The 19,589-nt window shown below is 45.0% G+C and overlaps 5 protein-coding genes across 5 annotated transcripts; 2 read left to right on the top strand and 3 right to left on the bottom strand.

Annotated features, from left to right (window-relative positions):
* Positions 1 to 1,996: 1,996 nt before the first annotated feature.
* On the bottom strand, positions 1,997 to 2,620 carry AOL_s00215g569 (uncharacterized protein; the record flags this gene model as incomplete). Its single annotated transcript, XM_011129771.1, has 1 exon — positions 1,997 to 2,620. One exon carries the CDS (start codon positions 2,618 to 2,620, stop codon positions 1,997 to 1,999), a length of 624 nt encoding a protein of 207 aa, XP_011128073.1.
* Positions 2,621 to 10,372: 7,752 nt separating this feature from the next.
* AOL_s00215g568 (uncharacterized protein) lies at positions 10,373 to 12,700 on the top strand (the record flags this gene model as incomplete). Its single annotated transcript, XM_011129770.1, has 7 exons — positions 10,373 to 10,529; positions 10,729 to 11,130; positions 11,195 to 11,508; positions 11,588 to 11,693; positions 11,754 to 11,920; positions 11,980 to 12,511; positions 12,630 to 12,700. The coding sequence occupies 7 exons, from the start codon at positions 10,373 to 10,375 to the stop codon at positions 12,698 to 12,700; spliced, it is 1,749 nt and encodes a 582-aa protein (XP_011128072.1).
* Positions 12,701 to 13,840: 1,140 nt separating this feature from the next.
* Positions 13,841 to 14,949, bottom strand: AOL_s00215g567 (uncharacterized protein; the record flags this gene model as incomplete). The annotated part of the gene is made up of 3 exons (XM_011129769.1): positions 13,841 to 14,284; positions 14,375 to 14,799; positions 14,904 to 14,949. 3 exons carry the CDS (start codon positions 14,947 to 14,949, stop codon positions 13,841 to 13,843), a joined length of 915 nt encoding a protein of 304 aa, XP_011128071.1.
* Positions 14,950 to 15,247: 298 nt separating this feature from the next.
* AOL_s00215g566 (uncharacterized protein) lies at positions 15,248 to 16,209 on the top strand (the record flags this gene model as incomplete). Its single annotated transcript, XM_011129768.1, has 3 exons — positions 15,248 to 15,748; positions 15,887 to 15,976; positions 16,072 to 16,209. 3 exons carry the CDS (start codon positions 15,248 to 15,250, stop codon positions 16,207 to 16,209), a joined length of 729 nt encoding a protein of 242 aa, XP_011128070.1.
* Positions 16,210 to 17,045: 836 nt separating this feature from the next.
* AOL_s00215g565 (uncharacterized protein) lies at positions 17,046 to 18,782 on the bottom strand (the record flags this gene model as incomplete). The annotated part of the gene is made up of 7 exons (XM_011129767.1): positions 17,046 to 17,183; positions 17,261 to 17,493; positions 17,583 to 17,957; positions 18,037 to 18,127; positions 18,214 to 18,324; positions 18,570 to 18,601; positions 18,770 to 18,782. The coding sequence occupies 7 exons, from the start codon at positions 18,780 to 18,782 to the stop codon at positions 17,046 to 17,048; spliced, it is 993 nt and encodes a 330-aa protein (XP_011128069.1).
* Between the last annotated feature and the right edge of the window lie 807 nt (positions 18,783 to 19,589).

Below are 19,589 nucleotides of genomic sequence, written 5' to 3'. Positions count from 1 at the left end.
GTTCCATGTTAATTTGATGTATATGATATATAGCCGCATAGATGCCGAGGGATTTTTTTTGATGCTTGAATTATGCAAATGGATACCTCTTAGATACTTCCTGGTATAGCATAGTTCAGATGTAGTAACATAAGATAGATACTCAAAAGAGTCGTGCAACTGTCAAGAATGGGTTTGATAATAAAGTGTGATTATGCATCTACATGATAATAATGTTCCTTGAATCAAAATGAGTTCTATGATTGATATTTGATTTGATTTAATTTGATTAAATCGATTGATTGATTGATTGATTGATTGATTGATCATTGCATGATGCATGATTGATCTTGATTGATATTGATTGCGGGATTGATGATAACAGTGGTACACATATGCGATTAGACGATAGGTAGGTATAAAGAAAAGAAAAATTTTTCATGATCAATCAGATAAGCAAAAGTCAAATTGCAAAAGTAGTAAATTAAGAACGAAACAAAGAAAAGAAAAACGCCTTTGGTGATCCCGACACCCCCTTCCATGTCTAGTTGAACATGATACAAACGGCCAATTTTTGCAAATGGCACATTATCAGATAAAGTACATCGACGACCGATTAAGGATAAAAGAAACAAAAAAGAGACAGACAGACAGACAGACATGGAGAAAACGTAACCAGAAATGCTGATTCCTTCCTGCTTCTTCTTCTTCTTCTTTTTTGTTTGCATCAACTGTAAGAAACATTGTTCGATAAAAAAAGTAATTCGCTCTTGAGGTGTCAAAAGTGGTATCGCTTTACTAGTAAAACATGAGGTAGAAGAGAAAGAGGGAAAAGAAGCTGTAGACAAGGTGGTGGTGTACATCGCGAAAGTAATAATAATAATAATAGTAATAACAATAACAATGGAGTTAAAGAAGCTCGGATTCTGCTCGTGCTCTCTTTAGCCCGGTGTATCTGTCGAAGATTATATATCTTTTTCTTCTTCTTCTAAATACTACTTCCGTCCTTTGGAGCCGCCCTTGCCGGCCTTTTTCGTACTATGTTTGCGAGTGGCGAACACCATCGATTTGGAGCTCGATTTTCGGGTTCTTTTCGATACTTTGCTCGCGGAGGATTTCGGCTTCGTGGATGCGCGGGAAGTGGATGATTCATCGACGTCCATAGTGGCAGAAGTAGCGGGATCTTTAAAAAACAAAGAAATATAAGAAAAGGGCGAAGAAATAAGGAGTTAGTAACGGCTTTTTGTCTTCGGGCGAGTGTTTTTGGAGGGTGTAGAAAACAGGTGAGGTAGCCAAGTTCTTGTTTAGGATAGAGCAAATGGGTACGTTCAGGTAGCTCCAACTGCAAGATCGATAAGAAAATTGAACCTCCCAAGATCAGTCCACTCCAATGCGCCACAGACCATTACTCCTTCAAACCCCGTCCTAGGATGGTGATGGAAAGAAGCACAGTTTTTGTGTGCAAGGGCAGTAACAATGATGATGATGATGATGAAAATGAAGAAGGCTACTAGGAAAAAATATATAAAAAAAAGAGGAAGAAAAGTAGGATGTAAAATGTTGAACACCGAAAGACAAAGAAGAGCACAGGAAAACTACAAAAAAAAAGAAGGCCGGCTATGCGTGGACCGGTATGACAAGAGAAAGGAGACAAGGGTATAATGATGGAAGGTTCGATATGAAACGCTTCTGATAGGAGTGTCCGATGTTGTATATGTGTGGATGTATGTGTGCGTGTGTGTGTGTGTGTGTGGATAGGTGTGGATAGGTGGACTTCGGGATATCGAGCAACGCCATAAACCGCAATGTGACCGGGAAAAAATAGATAAACGCCACCCATTTTGTTCAAAGATCCAAAAACGCCAGTGCTAAGATGAAGACCCAGATGAACGAAGAGTCCGAAAAAGAAACTCCCCGTCGTGTCCGCCCGAGCAATGCAAAGAAAAATGGGGGAAAACGTAGAAAAAGCAAATCGTCATTAAATCGTGAAGGATTGTAGCATGACGGGCAAAGCTTCTCACGTCAGGCAGACACGCAGTGTGTTATCCATACCAAAGCCCTGAATGTCACCAAACAGGCCGATGGCTCGGTAAAACGCATCGTCTTCTGACTCATCCCCGCTGGAGTCTTCATCAACCAACGAGAGAGGCAGCGGTAAATCAAAGAACAAGTTACCTTGCTGAGCAGCCTTGAAAGCCTGGTCTTCGGTATGTTGTTCTTGACGGGTTGTAGCGTCGGCTAGGTCTATATCGGCAGCAACACTGTTAGCCGACCTGTTGTGTACGGCAGAATGGATGGCATCGACGGCAGAAGCAGCGGGAAGGACTCGCGTAAGGAGCTTCCATTGCCTTTTCGCCTCGGCCGATTTTCGGCAGCGATAGCGATCGGAAGAATTATTTCGCCCGAAGGATCGATGATAGGAAGAAGAAGAAGGAGAAGAAGAATGAATAGGCAAGGGAGATTTACCATCCTCATCCATGTGGTCGCCTCCGGTTGTTGTTCTCGAGGTCGACGGCTGGGCAATAGCCATGAGTCTGGCGGATAACCTCTCCAAGCGGGCTTGTTCTACGGGAGCGTAGACATTATTACGTATTCTAGACCTCGAGGCCTTCTTTGTGCTGGCTCGTGCGGATTTGGCCATTGTGATGATAGTGGTGACGATGATGTATCGGGAATGATGAGGTTGGTGAGAGTGTTATAAAAAAATTTTCGACGAACCCGTTTGTCGGGAACGGAAATGGATCGGTGGCCAAAAAAGGTTTGAGATGGTGTAGAATGCAGGAGCTCTTGGTTGCTGTTTTTGTTGTTGTTGTGGTTGTTGTGGGTGGTGGGTGGAAGAGATGAAGAGGGAGAGGAGGAAGAAGGAGAAGAGAAGTGGGAGGGAGATGATGTGGATGGATGGATGTGGATGGGTTGGAATGGGGGAGGGTTTAATAATGTTTAATGTTTAAATGTTTATGGCAGGTTGTTTGTGGGCGGGAAAAGGAAGAAGAAGAGAAAGAAGAGGAAGAAGAGGAGAAGAGTTTTTGGTTGTTTGACTGGCCACACACACGAAAGAAGAGTAAACGGTTTGGTTGGTTGGTTGGCAGTGCGTGGCGGGTTATGCGTGGACAACAACGTTGCAGACAGACAGACAGACAGAAGATGATGACTGGACTGAGGGAATATCAGGATAAAGATAGTAACGAGGATCCAATATGAAGATGAAGATGAAGATGAGTAAAGAAGAGAAGAAAAGAAGAAGAAGAAGAAGAAGAGGAGTAAAAGAGTAAAAGGAAGAGGAGATAGAATCAAAGGAGGTGGTGGAGAGTGATCCTTGCTTTGATTTGGCTAACTAATCGGAGCTTTTGAGGGCTGCCGTGGGAGGTGACCAGGTCAGGATGGGATGGGTGATTGATGAATGAATGAATGCACAACCAGCCTCCGCTAAATAATAAGAACTTAAGCTACTTAAGTAGTAAGTACTTATGTATATACTTAAGTGATTAAAAAGAAAAATGAAGATGAGTAAGAAGAGTAAGTCAAAAAGAGGAGGAATGGCAGCGGGCGGGATGAGCAGCCCACCATTCTAGTTCGTTCTGTAAGAGTGATGTACTACGTATGTGCGTAGTGTAGTGTGGTGTAGTGTAGGTGCGTGCTTTGACTAATTCTGCGGGAAGTTCGTTCGTTCTTCGGGAAGACGACAGACGAAAGAGAAGAAAAAAAGAGGACCTGACAGGACAGACAGGAACAAGATCCAGAGCTGACAGGGATTAAAATGGCAATGTGAGTGGTGGTGGTGCTTGTAAATGCTGGTGGTGGTGGTGGGTGTGTCTGTGTGTCTGTGGTGGTGGATATGATGGTGGTGGTGGTGGTGGTGGTGGATGACTGACTGAACTGAACTTGCACAGCGCTATAATTGGTGTGCCCTGGACACGCTAGTTACCCTGACAAGCCGGAACGGGTGACTGGGGAAGACAGGGTATTGAAGATGATGATGATAATGATGATGATGTCTGGAGAGTAGATCGTAAGAAGATGAAGAATTAATTAAGAAGAAGAACAAGAGGATATAAAGAATATATGTAGATCCAAGCAAGTATAAGTAGTAAGTAGTTAGGTATAGAATATATGACCGGGACGACCGATATAATAGATTTGTATCGATTACTCTTGGGGGAAATAAGAAAAAGGTTCGCATGCATACATGCATGCAGACAATGGCCCGGAAGAGAGTGAGAGTGAATGCGAGTGCGAGTGCGAGTGTGAAAAAGAGAAAGAGAGAGAGAGGGAAAAGAGAGTCGATCGAGAGTATAGTATACAAAGGAACAAAAATACCGCTGAGATGGACGGGTATGTATGATTGATTGCAAGGTAGCCACCAGGTAAGTCAAGGATGAAACTTCCTATTCCAATCTGGCGAGGAATGCAAGGAAGGGAAACCGACAAACCGGCTGAGTATGTAAAGGTAAAGTGTAACTTGTACAGTGTATTTGTAGGATATATAGTTTATGTGTAAACTGAAGCGATGAGGCAAAAAAGGAGGGGAGAGATAGAGAGAGTATAACAGTAGGTGTAGAAGAAGAAGGAGGAGGAGGAGGGGAGAGAAGAAGAAGAAGAAGAAGAAGAAGAAGATGGAGATGAGGTAGTGAGCTTGAGATGTGATATGATATGATAGGACGGGATACTAATCAACGACCCGCAATCCAATCCAATCCAATCCAATCTATACTCCAAGTACTCCGAGTACTCCAATTGAAATGCAATGCTAAGATGGGAAGAATACAAGATAAATGCTAAGCTCAAATTGGGTCGGAGGTGGGGATGCTCATTGAAAGCCAGATAGACGGCGTCGGGTGGTAGCGACGAAAGGAGAAATAACCACGCCGGGTTCGCGATAATACCCAAATCCTTTATACTTTTTAGACCTTCAATGCTCCTCGATTGATGTCTGTCCGTCTGTCTGCTTGTCTGTCTGTATGTGTCTGCATGTACCTACTTCCGTACTAATGCACATACATGTAGGGATCTGTATGGTCGACGTATCTGGGTATTTGGATATGTACCTAGTAAAGGGAAGGGAAGGGAAGCAGCAAGGGGGGGCAATACGGATACGGCTTCTCAATTCTTATCGATCCACCGGCTCCAAATTAATCAATCAAGTAGTAGTTACGACAATAAACCGAATTGCAGTTTGCAGAATAAGAAATAAGAGATGAAAAATATATTAAAAAAAAAAGAAAGATTGAGGATTTACATACTTTAAGATACTAGCTTTCCGTGTGACGCCCGTTTGCCTTGTCGAATTGTCTCGCCTTGCCTTATGTCTCAACCGTTGCGATGAATGACCTTCTTTCGGGTCCCCGTAGGATTTGATCCCAACTTGGAGTTATAACCTTTGGCAATTTAGAAATCCGATCCCGAGATCTACCAAGATTTGATCTTGTCCGCCGTTTGAGAACGCAAAACACGGTCGAGGTTATTATCAGGGTAACCGATATCTGGATAGTCCTGTGTTAGTAGTACGTCTGATCGAGACCGATGGGCTATGCAGTCGGCTATTGTGCAATGAAAACGTGCAAGTGCTTCCTCAAACGAACGAGATGACTGAGACTCGCAGGAGAATAGAAAACCGTTTAACACGCTCTTGTTAGATACGCTCCGATAGGACCGCGCAGTTTTATTATATTCTCTCTTTTTTTTTAAAAATAATAAATTTATTAAAAAAAAAAAAGACTTAGGAGGTAAAAGCTGATGTATAAATTAATATTGTATATGTAGGTTAAATGCTTGCGATAACCCGAATAACTAACACCCGGACAAGAGGAGAGAATTAATATACTATCGCCAAACATTATACTACCTCTTCTTCTTCTTGAATTCATCGGAAGAGGGGTCAAAAGATGCCTCTTAGCTTTCTCTCCCGTGCCATAGCGTGTGCCATACACATAGCTTATTCGAAATCCTCAAGGGTCATGAGGAACAAAGAAAGGAACTATTCCATTCCCAGGGAAACTTGTACAGCTTTCGCCGCTACTCCATACATTGGCGCCCACGATGGCGTGCATAATTCGGCCAACCCATCCGGCACCCCAGCCATAGATATCTCATGGTTCATGGCCCAGTCTCCCCACAATAACCTGACAAGAGAAGGGAAAAAAAAGGAAAGAAAGAGAGGAAGAGAAAGAGAAAGAGAGGAAGAAACAGCGCTAGAACCACGGGACCTCGATCTCTTTTCGCCTAATTAAAGACCTTGGTACACTTGGGTAGGTGGTGTGGTGGTTGATCCAACCCCTCCAGGCTGCAGACCGCAGACCCAGAGAGTCTGCGATAATTTCCAATTGCATTCCGGTGTAACATTCGATTCGTGAATGTATGTTTGTGAGTATCTACTATACTGCCTCGCATACCTTAAGTTCGTATACGTGATAGAAATGAGAGCTCGATCTCGGAGGACCAAACTGTTTGGAAGGCGATCGATCAACAATCCTTTCGCAGTCGATGAACTCTTCGAGTACATACAAGAATCGAATCCCCGGATTATTACTACTTAAGCACTTATTACCTAAGGACCAACCGGCTATGACCTATTACATTGCATACATTGCAGACTTTTCGGAGCTGAATATGCAATGGAAACGCCACCGCATGCCACAGCATCCCCAACCCAGGCCTGACCCCTAGTCCGTTAGCCGGAATTCGGGATTTTGCGTACAAGAAACTACACTAACTAACGGGATCTAAAGTCTTTAGAACGTCGGTTATATTTATTATCCTTTAGTCCCTGAAAAAGAAGAACTTACTCTTTGATATTCCCTCTCTCCCACTAAGCTCACATCATCGGCTGTCGATTCGGACGACACCCTGCAGCTGTGCAGCTGTGTTGACCCGGATATCTGAAGTTGGGCTTCCAAGAGTTCCGTCCACGTGACCTACCCGAGCTTTGGTGCTTGAGGAATGACAAATGGAATCGGATTTCCATCACAAGCGTCTGTGGTGTAACGGTTATCATTATTGCCTGTAAGTTGTCAATTCCGACATACAAAACCACCACATCAAAAACATCAATCCTAACATTCTATCTTCTAGTCCAAGCAATAGACCCGGGTTCGACTCCCGGCGGACGCATAAATCCGCCATTTCATCTTTTTTGGATTTTTTTTTGAGTCCGTTTTTCTTTTGGATTTAGCTCTGTCGGTAGCCGATGGGTTAAATTTGGGGATGTTCTATTTTTGTATACTTTTCGTTTTGCGATTTCCACAATTCTTTTGGCTTGTAGTATCAAATGCGATCATGTGCAGTGCTTATTCACTCGAAGAAAATAAATTCAAAAAACCCCCAATTTTTTCCCTCCCTTCTTTTCCGGAACAGTTAAATCAATCCGTATATGTTGATTTTCGTGGATGTATAGTGGGGTCACGTCGTATAGGTAATCTACAAGCTGATGAAATACGCAGTTTACAGGCGTGTATTTCACGGGCTTGCGGTTGCCAGCTGCGCCAGGTGTGGTGCATAAGCCTACGATATGCGAATCGAATCGAATCGAATCAATAAGCGTGCGCAGTTCACAAAAGCCTTCACACATGTCCCACGAGTCAGCCCGCTCCCTCCCCGCCTATCTGCCTCCTGGTATCGCGTGGCCTCCATTGTATCGAACCAATAAGCGGGAAACCATATCCCAAATATCGAAAATCATGTGTTTCTGCATCCCACCACCACAACCATAAGGTACCTTCCCCCCCAAACATGATAAAATCCTCCCCCCACCAAAAGAACACCCACTCTTCCTTCCTGTATCACCTGATCACCCTCTCGATGAATGAAATTATGGGAAAGCTCATGGAATCGAAGTCCAATGGCGGATTTCATCCAATAAGCGTCTGTGGTGTAACGGTTATCATTATTGCCTTCCAAGCAATAGACCCGGGTTCGACTCCCGGCGGACGCAGTGGTGCGCATCCAGCGAGGAGTTCCTCGTTCGGATGTTAGAGATTTCTTTTTTTTTTTTTTTTGTGGTTGGTGGTTTTTGTTCTTGAACTTTTTGGGGAGGTGGGGAAGATACAACATTTTCAACACATGTTCGGGAAGAGGTTTGTGGCCCTTGTGTTTTGGCGAGTGGGGTGTCTGGGGCTTCCAGGGTTGGAGGTTGGAGATTGGAGGTTGGAGGTTGGAGGTTGGAGGTTGGAGATGGGTGGATGTTGATGGTGATGGGTGTCTTTGGGAATAAGCTTTTGGATCGATATGTGGATGTTGTTCAACGCTTTGATCGTCAGCCTTTTATATTCTTTTGGCTTTCGGGCGAGCGTGCGGGTCTAGCGTGATCGGAGGTGTCTCGGGCTTCATCACGGCGGCCTTTTGGTGTTATATATACATGTATGTATAGTCCTTGAAAGTGGGTGTGTCAGTGTGATTGTAATTAAGAAGGTTGTCGGATGGAATGCCCTACCTGTTTTTCTTATGAGTTTAGTTATTTTAATTTTGTTTTTTGGTTCGGAGTGCGATGAAGGTATTCGATCGAGGCTGGTTTATTTTAAATAAATCGTAGGATATCGTCTGGTCTCGTTCTCGGGCGTCAAAAGGGGATAGGGGAGGGAGAGGAGTATGGCGTGTATATTCTAAAGTAAGCTAGTGTAATGGAAAGGTAACTCGGCTAGTTCGAACTTCTGGCATTGTTGGTTTCTTGTAAGTGAACTTTATATATATCGTACTTGTGACTGGCTTTGAGGTGGGGGTACGTGCACCCATTAAATTGTAAAGAATAATGCTGTGCCATAACCCGGTCTCGACAATATATATACCACTGTGATATCAACCGAACTGATTGAAGCTCATAAACGGTATACTATATTCGAAGAAGGTTTAGGGCATTCGATATTGGAACATTTTCGAATTCCCTATTAAGCGTGACAGTAGTAACATCCATTGCAGACCTAGCCTTGAAACCTCATCGGACAGCATCTCAGTTAAATTGGATATCACAGTTTAGAGATATATACCGACCATACCGTATTTGTATATATCCTCTAATAGTTCGCCTTAGTCTTGTGCAGCTCCATGTGCAACATACGAGTAAGTTCGCCCTTCAGGTCCATGTTCCTGAATCGATTTCTTTAGCACGCGCTTTCAATGATATAGCAACGTGGTCATGTCTTAGTTTAGTCCATAGTATACATATGCGCATAGCAGGCTGGTTCGAATTAGGAAATGATATGCGTTCTTCGATCGCTTTAGACATACAACTACTCGGGTAGCGACATTGCCTATCTTGACTGAATCTTTGTCCTTGGAGCCGGAGTAGTATCGGTGTATGTATGAATGCAAGGTGGAAGAGTCTATATGTACATGTGTCAGTGGCGTGTCAAATCTGTTAGGAGTAGAAGCCAGGTGGAATGAATGATAAATATATGCTCTACTACCGCAAACATGCACCGGATTTAATACCCAACCCGCGTCTAACAAAAACCAACATTTCCCACTCCTTATAGAGAACGGAAGGAAGGGTCTAGACGCTTAAAGGGGTTTATGTGTATGCTGAAAGGCCTTGTCTAAGAAGGGTTTGGTTAATAATATAGTATATAATGACAGTGGTGAAGGTAATCAGACAGTGCACTGTAGTACCCGATTTTTCCGGTTTCCTCCACAGCGCACTGAGGACTATTCCTCTTTGGCTTGCTGTTATTTATTACTATGGCCTCTGAGCTAGTTCCTTTTCATAGGGTACTTCGTGAACTGTCAATGGAGTTTGTTTCATTCAGAACGTTGGGTCGCGTTGCGAGTGAATGGCCGTGTTGTATTTTTGTTTGTCGTGTCACAAAAATGTGTTGCGGATAATTTGCGGTTTCCCTGCAGTTGACCTGGCAGTTGACTGGCTGGTTGGTTGATTGATTGAACGGTTCGCATTGGCAACGACATCAGACTCAGACTTCACCTGCACTTCACCTTCCTCTTCCTCTTCACCTCACCTCCATCAACATCACCAACATCATCGCTCGACTTCCATCCACCATCGCCAATCACCATACCCTCTCACCGACATAGTAAACATCATCACAATCATGGGACCTGGCTGTAAACTGGCTCCAAGGTAGCAAAGACAAGATTAAAGACAACTGCCTCGTTATCCTTCTTGGTTATCCTTCCTCTTCTGGTTCCTGAATTTCGACATCAAGCGCTACTTACTCTTACTTGCTTTCCGGCAATTCCACCTTCTTCTCCACAAACTACTTCCAACAACCAACCTGTCCTCCATCCCACCAACATACCTTCCAGCATCTACTGTCACCATCCTCCTTCACTCTCATCCTTTCTTCATCTTCATCAACACACCCTGCGAACCATTCTTAGCGTCGCAAACCGCTCGACTGTTCATCTCGCATCTAACGCCCATCGCGTTTAACTATCTTACTCCTTCACAATGTCTAGTGACGATAACCGCTGGGCCGGCCAACGGTCCGCTCTCATCAAATACGTCCAGTCCAAATTATTGGTTCGCCACCTTCAAACAATCCTGAAAAAGCTGGCTTTACCTGTCTCTGGTTTAAAGGTAGCCCAGCAAGCGCGCCTTGTTGAACGTACGTGAATCCTGAATATTGAACCCCTCCACAGCCCCACTATATCGTCTCCTAGCTTCCTCCCTTGGCTCTGTCAGTGGTTATTCCTCCTAGATGAGGTCACATGGTTCCTATCAAGCCTTGTTGATGGCCTCTATCCCCTATGATGCCTAAAATTTACATACTAGCTTTGACTAACCCTCCCGTCTGGATCTTTTAGAAATTGAAAAAGTCGTCGATGCACGCAACGACGAAGGGTTGCAGCAACTTAAGCGGTTGATCTACAACCCAGACACGCCCGATGCTCATGCGTCTCCAGGACCATCGAATGCTGCCTCTCCCCTAACACAGCTGCCTCCGAAGGCCCCCGCCTATCCATCACATGGCTACAACAGCAGTCCTTCTGGCCTTTATTCTCCTCTACACTCCCCCGTCCCACCGGCGATGAGACCAGGTACGAGTTCAACTTCACCAACATTCTCTCAACTCCAACTTTATTATCTGGAACCTATGGCTAAAAGGAAACCTACTCTCGCGACAGCTTCTTCGCCTCATCTGGCATTCCACCCAAGTCCCTTCTACGAACCGGTCACAAACCTAACCTCTATCCATGGATTGCAGTGTAAGAGGAACCCCCTCCACCTATATTCGTTGCTACACGATCGCTCACCTATCTCTGTATCCAGCCTTCGGTCCCACCAACACGTCTTCTAGATGCAATGTCAACATACCACTCCAGCTGACCCAGCAGAATGCGGACGAAATTCGACGTGGACTTCGAGCTATCCTCTATTGTGCCGAAGGATCGACTTCGGGGACTCATCACGTCGCCTTTCCACAACAAATCGAGATCCGTGTCAACGGCAAACCAGTCTCCGCCAATCTCAGAGGCTTGAAAAACAAGCCGGGAACCACGAGACCCCTTGATGTCACCGATCACCTTGACAGGGCCCCTGGGGCTAAGAATAATATCATGATCACCTACGCATTATCCCAGAAGGTAAGAATGTCAAATTTTCTTTGAAATATTAGCCCTTTTCTCCCTCTACTTTTCGCTAACGCCTTATCTTGCCTTGTAGCGTTACATCGCCATCGTCAAATTGGTTAAAAAGAGGTCACCGGAAGACCTCGTCAGTCAAATCAAAGCTCGTCCCCACATCTCGAAACAGGCCGTCCTAGATCGACGTATGTTCTCCATATATCCTCGTTGTTACTTCAGAAATCATGTTCTAACCAATCATACAGTCCAGAAAGATAACGAGGACGACGATCTCATTGCCACCGCGGCCATTATGTCCTTGAAGTGCCCGGCTTCGACTTTACGCATTGTTACACCGATAAGATCGCAGTTCTGCAAGCATAACCAGTGTTACGATGCTATCTCATTCCTTCAGCTCCAAGAACAAGCACCGGTAGGTTTCTCGCCCCTTGCATAGATTTACCACGCTTCCCAAAGCTAACACTATTTTAGACCTGGACTTGCCCTGTTTGTAGCAAGAAAATCGAATTCGCCGACCTGGCCATCGATAATTATGTGGAAGAAGTCCTCAATTCGGTTTCAAGAGATGTTGACGCCGTCGAGATCGACCCTATGGGACGATGGACCGTCCCCGAACCTAAAGAACAGGAGCCACGGATAAAACGTGACCGAGACTCCGATGACGATGACGACTCGGAGAATGATTTCTCCATCCTAGACTCTGCTCCTCCGAGCTTCAGGTCCAACCAGAACGGGTTGCTAACGCCTTCGACCTCCCACGCCTACCATAACCCGACTGTTCGACCTACCCACCTTTCAACACCGAAGAGTCTCTCTAGCGAACCACTCGCGAATCCTTCGACTCGACCGAACGGAGGGAGCGGGACCAAGCGGCCCGCTCCCGTTACGATTGATCTCACTTTAAGTGACGACGACGACGTCCGCCCGCCGGCGCCTAAGAGGCATCAAGCCTCTGCTACCCCAACCCCGTTAGCACTTCCGAAGCCTGTAGACAACCCCACTGGTCCGTTCACTTTGTCTTGGCCTAACAATGGATATATTTGATTTTTTTTCGATTTTTTCCCTTCTTCTTAATTCTCTAGATTGGGTAAGGATCTAATGCTAACAATGGATGATTTCAGGGGGGTCTAGGAAGAGAGCAAGAGTAGGAAAGGAGGAGGAGGAGGAGGAGGAGGAGGAGGGAGGGGGTTAGGGGGAGGTGGGTGGCTATGGGAGGGGGGGGCGTTTGAGCTGGGCCCCGAGTGGGTGGAGGTTGGGTTGGCCATGAAGGGGGAGTGGAAGGTCAAGAAGGAGGATGAGGAGTATGTGAGGAGTTTGCGGAAACGAAAGTTTGCCGCGGAGGAGGGGCCGGCTTCGAGGAAGAAGCCAAAGCCGCTGCCGCTGCCGAAGCCTAAATCGAGTAGGCAGCGGCCGCGGGTGCTAAAGCACCGCTTTATCAAAAACTAGTCGGCGCCCTTCTCCCCTCCTCTCTTACTCTTATTCTTCCTTCTTTTCCTTCCACAACCCCTTCTGGCCGTAATGTTTTAAAAATTTTTTAATTTTTTTTTGTTTTGTTTTGTTTTTTATACTAATATAAGCATTTAGCGAGTGGGTGGCGGGCGTCTTGCGGGTTTTATATGCGTTCTGGCAGGGTGTCTCTGGTGCAAATATGTTAATGCACAAATAGATTCCCATTTCCTTCCTTTGTTTCCTTCCCTATTCACATCTCTTCCCATCCCATCCAATCCCCACCCCTTTCACGAACTCGTTCTCCTTCACTTCCTTATCAATGTTTTTCCTTCGGTGGCGTTTTTTATTATTATTACCTTCCCCCGTTGCAGAGGGGGTAGCGGGACATGTCTTGTGAATCACGGGAGCGTGTATTATTTCTATGACGACTCATGAACAGGCGTGATATTATATTTCATTGTACTTGGATTCGAAGCATGTATACAAGCCAAGCTAAGTTTCGATCCAGTATTTTAGAAGAGCACTGCTTCGTGCATGGTATCTCTTCTTTGTTTTCGTTTCTTTTTCCTTCATGTTCTTTCTTTATAGATGTACATTTCTCGGTATAGGACCGCTTAGATAATTAGAGAGATCAAAGCATGCTATTCTATTGACATTTTCTACATTTAAACAATTCAAGAAACATCGCTGGGAGAAGTTTCTGGTTACTGGAGATGGGTATACTCGCAGTGACAACATGACCGTTATCTTACCTCATATACAAATGATAAATAGATGGAAGCAGTATACGTTTATATACATATATAGTAGTATATAAAGCATCCATCCACGATCTATACCGGAGTTTTGTTTGGTATTGGGTGATCATAAACCAAAGATCCGTTCAGCCCACCACAATCAACGTATTCGGACTCTCCGTCCACCTCCAAAGTCCATAATAAAAGCCACCGGCACCAGCCACCAAAACCGTATAATACACCCAAGTCTTCCAAACCTCCTCGAGGGCGCCCCAAAACCTGGGTAAACCCATGACGTTACAGAAGCTATGCACGACTATAGCGGTCCAAAGGCTTCCGTACCTCAAGAATACCCATGCGGCGAACCATCCGAAGAGAGTTGTGTAGGTGAATTGGATGAGACTTCTGACCAGACCGAAGTGGAAGGAGACGTCCGGGTGGGTTAGTCTGAATTCGTAGAAGTGGTGGAGATGGGCGATGCCGAAGTAGAGTGGGGTTAGGAAGATTAAAGTTGTTAAAGAAGGGTTTGGGACCGAGAGGTGGAGGGCGAGTATGTGAGAGCGGAAGGTGATTTCTTCGGTTATTGGACCCTTGAGATTTCATATGATTCAGTCAGTACCCCCTCCCCTCTTTTATTTTCTGTACAAAAATGTAGATGTATAAAGAAGTAATAACCATACCACGATATAATTCCTCCATCCGATCCAACTGCTCAAAGAAGTCTTAACATCCATGACAAAACTATCCCTAGGATCTCTATCCAACCACAACTTCTCAACCAACGGACCCGCGAATAACACCATAGTCAAGAATAAACCCTTTACCGCATCCAACGGATTCACGGGCCACACACCCATATACTTCAAACTCGTCGGGATATCTAACCCCCCAAGTACCCTTAACGCATAGAACGTGCTTGCCGTGGTTATCAAACATGATGTATACACAGCACGGATACGTAATCGAATCACCGAAGGGGCATCTCGAGATTGTCGCGGTGATGGGCGGGTTAGAGGGTGGAGGTAGAGCACACCAACGTAAATGCAGGTGAAGAGGATGGAGAGGAGGATGGCGGAGACAATGGCTGTGTGGGATTGCGGGATGACTATTTTAAAGTGCGTAGGGGGGCGTTCCCTGTGTTGGTTACTATGAGCACTGGGGCTTAAGACTATGGTGGAATGGGAAGTAGGGAGGGGAGAAGGGACGTACCTAGGAGACGCGGATGGCGCCTAGCGAGGGTGTGGACGATGTCCATGGTAATGCAGTTGTCAATTGCAAAATTGGTGGAGTGGGTGAGTGAGTGAATGAGGTGTCGAGTCGCTTGTTGTGGAGATCTATCCAATTGCTGAAGTATACCTACTTAGGTAACCTACCGCCACATCACGTGACTAATTTCGGGGCAGTTTAAGTCTGCAAGGGGAGCTAGCTTAGGTACTTTACTTTACTTACTTCCCCCCAAGCTGCTGAGACAAGCTTGCTATCGCCAACACCACAAAACATCATGGCCGTATCGTAAAAAGCATAAAAGGGCCCACTCATTGCAACAACCAAATATGTCCTTCGAAGCCCCCCTCCCACCATACAACTTCACCGACCCAACCGCCACCTTCTTCTCCGCATCATGTATCGACCTCCTCCTCATCGAACTGGTACCTCTGGTCCAGCGCATGGCCGAATCTGCGCCATCCCTAGATTATCCCATTCCGACTTCATACTCCAATAAGCTCAACGAAATCGAAAACCTTCCTTCTACTCCCACGACACCCGGACCGAATACCAATACCAATAGTACTATTACCACTACTACTACCACTACCACCACCGCGACTACAGCAACAGCTGCAGAACCACCAACAGACGAAGACACAGCCCGCGAAGACCTCTTCAACCGTCTTGAAAGTCTAGGGTATAAAGTCGGCATCGGTCTCGTAGAACGGTTCTCGCGCGATCGATCTAGGTTCACGGATAATCTAGATGTGATCAAGTTCCTTTGCAAGGATATTTGGCATCTCGTGTTTAGGAAGCAGATTGATAATCTTAAGACGAACCATAGGGTGTGTTTCTCTCTCTGTCCCTTTCTCCCCTCTTCTCTCTTTCGTCTTTGAAATATAATGGCGTATATGGGGGCGTATTTTATAGATATATATATAATATCTAACCATCATGAATGTCTCGTTTATATATATATATAGGGCGTCTACGTCTTAACAGATCAATTCTTCCGTCCACTCCTCCGCATGAGTTCTTCCAGCGGTGTTCCAGCTGCTACAAAAGCCGCCCCCGTAAGTTTCTCTTTTTTTTTACCTCAGAAATTCTGCACACACACACACACAATCAGAAAAACAAAAGATTTTTAATATTGTATTTAAATCCACAGTTCCTCCAATTCCCCTGTGGCGTCATCCGCGGCGCCCTCTCAGCAATGGGTGTAAACGCCCAAGTCTCAGCCGAAACCCCCGGTCTTCCCGGCGCCGTCTTTCAAATCACTACTGTCAACAAAACTCCATCTAGTTAGCGACTGGTGGATGATGTTAGAGATGATATGAGGTTTTATCAAATATAGAGAGCTGTTACAAAAGAGAGAGGGAGAGAGAAAAGAGAAGAGAAGAGAGAAGAGAAGAGAAGAGAAGAGAAGAGAACAAACATCCTCCGTTAGGCATAAGTTACGATAGAGGTAAAGTCTCAAGAGGATTATTCATTTTGCCTCTTTCTTCTTCGGGAACTGAGCGGTGTGGGGTGAAATGAACGGCTCTGGAATGAAATAATTTTATGTGTAGTTTTAGCTAAAGGGGCGTCATGGCGTTTTTTTATTTTATTTTATTTATTTATTTTTAGACAAAGGAGAAGACGTAATGGTGGATTGTTTGTCTATTAATCATAGACCTTTTACACACACGGTATACTTTCGACTACATGGGCATACGTCTTACGAGGCGATTACTTATAAAGAGAGAGTGATTGAGGACCATCCGAACGCTATGGTATTCTTTTTTTTTAATTATTATTCATGATAATAGTAACCGCACTACAATTTTCTAATGGTGATGATGATTGTTGTAGTAGAAATAATAGCGGTGGTAATATAGTGAGAATACTTGGGCTTCAATCACTGCCTAAGAGAACTCGATTTTACCTATAACCTAACTTTGGGAAAAACATGATTAGCAAGAGAACCGTTAAACTTTTTTAAACCAACAGCTTCGTTATAACAGCTACCGATTGGTTCTTTTTTTTTTTTTTTTTTTCCTTGTTCCTTTTTTTTCTCCATTCTATTTTCATTTTATGGTCTTTTTCTTCTTCTTTTTGTCTAGACATCATAATCAAACTTCATGGGAAGGGAAATAGGTAAACTCACTTCGAGGTAGGTGTGATGAATTCGGTACCCTTGACGATGTTTCCGGCCAAACCCTTCTTAGCTTCCTCAAGAAGTGTCTTCTCGTACTCGTTGGCTTGTGGGAGAGGATTGGTGGCCCTGACGGCACCAGTTGGCTGTTTTTTTTTATAAAAGCGTTAGAGTTTATATCTTCAAAATGTGGGTATCAGGAAATATGGTTTAAAGAACGTACTCCGAGCTCGACTGGGACGGCGAAGAAGTCGAGACCTCCAACGGCCTCCTTGACCTCCTTACCACCGGCAACACCATCGAGGTAGACGTAGGTGGGTTCGACGATTCCGGTCTCTCCCTTGACGGCTCTGAGGAGGGATTCGGCGAATTTGAAACCGGCGTAGGCCATGGAGAGGGTGGCGGATCCAGTACCATCCTTAGCCTTGACGACTTCGTCACCACCGAATTGTATTCCTAAAAAAAACAAAGAAATTTGAAGGTTAAAATACCAATCTCTAATGGCTGAGAGAGAGTAAGAAGGGGAGGGGGGTATGGAATCATACTCTTAACCAAAGCCTCAAGCTTATCACTTGGGATCTCAGTCTTTGGAGTAATCTGGCTCAACAATGGAACGATAGTTTCACCGCTGTGGCCACCAACAACGGGGACCTTATAGTCAGTTGGGCTACCGCCAACGACATCGGCAACGAAAGTCGAAGCTCTGACGACATCGAGAGAAGTGACACCGAACAACTTGGTGGCATCGAAAACCTCGTGTTTCTTGAGGACCTCGGCGGCAATTGGAACAGTGGAGTTGACGGGGTTGGAGATGATCAGGACGAAGGCCTTTGGAGAGTATTTGGCGACTCCGGTGACGAGATCACGGACAATGCCTGCATTGATCTTGAAGAGGTCATCACGGGTCATACCGGGCTTTCCTATTGTTTTCTCGGGGCGTTAGAGGGTGATACCCTTTTAGAACGGGTTTTATTTTTGTCATCATCTTATTTGACTTACGTGGGATACCGGCTGGGATCACAACGATGTCAGTGCCGGTGAGAGCCTTCTCGAGGCCCTTTCCTTCCTCAGGAAGGTAGGCAGTGACTTTCTGTACAATGTAGTTTCATTAATTCCCCGACTATTCAAATGCAGACACTGGAGGGGCGGGGAAGTGTGGGGATCAGAACAACTTACAGCCTTGCTGTTGATGTGGGAAAGGTCAGCACCGACACCTGGGGTATTGACGACATCGTAGAGGCTAAGCTCATCGACCAATGGGCTGATGGCCAAGAGGAGAGACAATGGCTGTTTTGATTCAAAAGTAGAAAAGTAAGTACTCGTGGTCAGATCTCAATTCATTGCATTTCCTTTCATCCGGGGTTCTTGTATCCTTTTTTGTGCACACGTCTTTCCATAGCTTCCACCGCTCCGGACCCCGGCTTAAAAAGCGTTCACCGGGTTTTTTAATTTTTAATTTTTTTTTTAAAAAACAACCTGTGGAAACTATGGAATCGTGAAGCTTCGGAATTGGATTCTGGGAGAATATATACCTGGCCAATACCACCAGAAGCACCGAGAACAGCTGTGAAGTAGACGACTGTTAGCTATCCGAATACCTTTTTTGTGGGTTTTGCACGTAGAATGCGGGGCCAATGAGGGGCAACTCCGGGCTAGCGGGGGGCAGCGAGACATCGCGAAGAGCAAAGAATACGCTCAACAAAACACCACATGAACGAGAGTTCTGACATACCGGCTTTAACCATTTTGAAAATCTACGAAAAGGTAATATGAAAGAAAAATTAAAAGAAACGAGTTTTATTTTGCTTGGGTGAGAAATGCGGAGATCCTACAAAAAAACCTGGGGATGAGAAGAAGAAGAAGAAGAGGAGGAGGAGAGGGAGGAATGAAAGCGGAGGAAAGGTTGTTGGGATGAGTTTAATAACAATATGCTCTTCCCAGACCAGGCTTGTGAAAAAAAAAGACTACTCGAGTTAGCTAATAGAATACGTATATATAAAAGTCAAAGTAAAAGGACCAAAGGGGATGTCCCTGCTTCAGAGCTAGCTACAATGTAAATCCTACTTAGTCATAGATATGCATATATGCAGTGGATCCCATGGAGCTCAGAGTGTCTGTCATTTCCATTAATGTTCTGTATATAATTTTTTGCTTCAACGTATTACATATTGCATATTGCATGATTCTGGGCATTTGCCGTGTTCTCTCTGATATCTGATGTGATGTGATGCGATCACGGCTGCACGAGAGCTAACTAGTAAACTAGCTTAGCCCGTGATACCGAACATGGCGGACACCGGCATTGGCTTTTTTACGAATCAGAATACACCGATTCGACCATGCTGCTTCTGGTGCGGTCTTCTCTTCACTGTACACAAAAAAAAGACGCATTCCGATGTATCGGTTCAGGCTAATTCCCATTCGAGGTTTTGCCCAGCCTTTCTCTACAGCGGAAATAGGGACCTTGCAGATACATCCAAACCCGCCGCGTTTTGGGAAGCTGCGTTCGAGGTACCGATGAAAAAAAGACATGGAAAATCACTTTTAGAAGG

Source organism: Orbilia oligospora, assembly GCF_000225545.1.
Source record: "Orbilia oligospora ATCC 24927 unplaced genomic scaffold scaffold00215, whole genome shotgun sequence".
NCBI classification, from domain to species: Eukaryota; Fungi; Ascomycota; class Orbiliomycetes; order Orbiliales; family Orbiliaceae; genus Orbilia; species Orbilia oligospora.
This window is presented reverse-complemented; position numbering and strand designations above follow the sequence as displayed.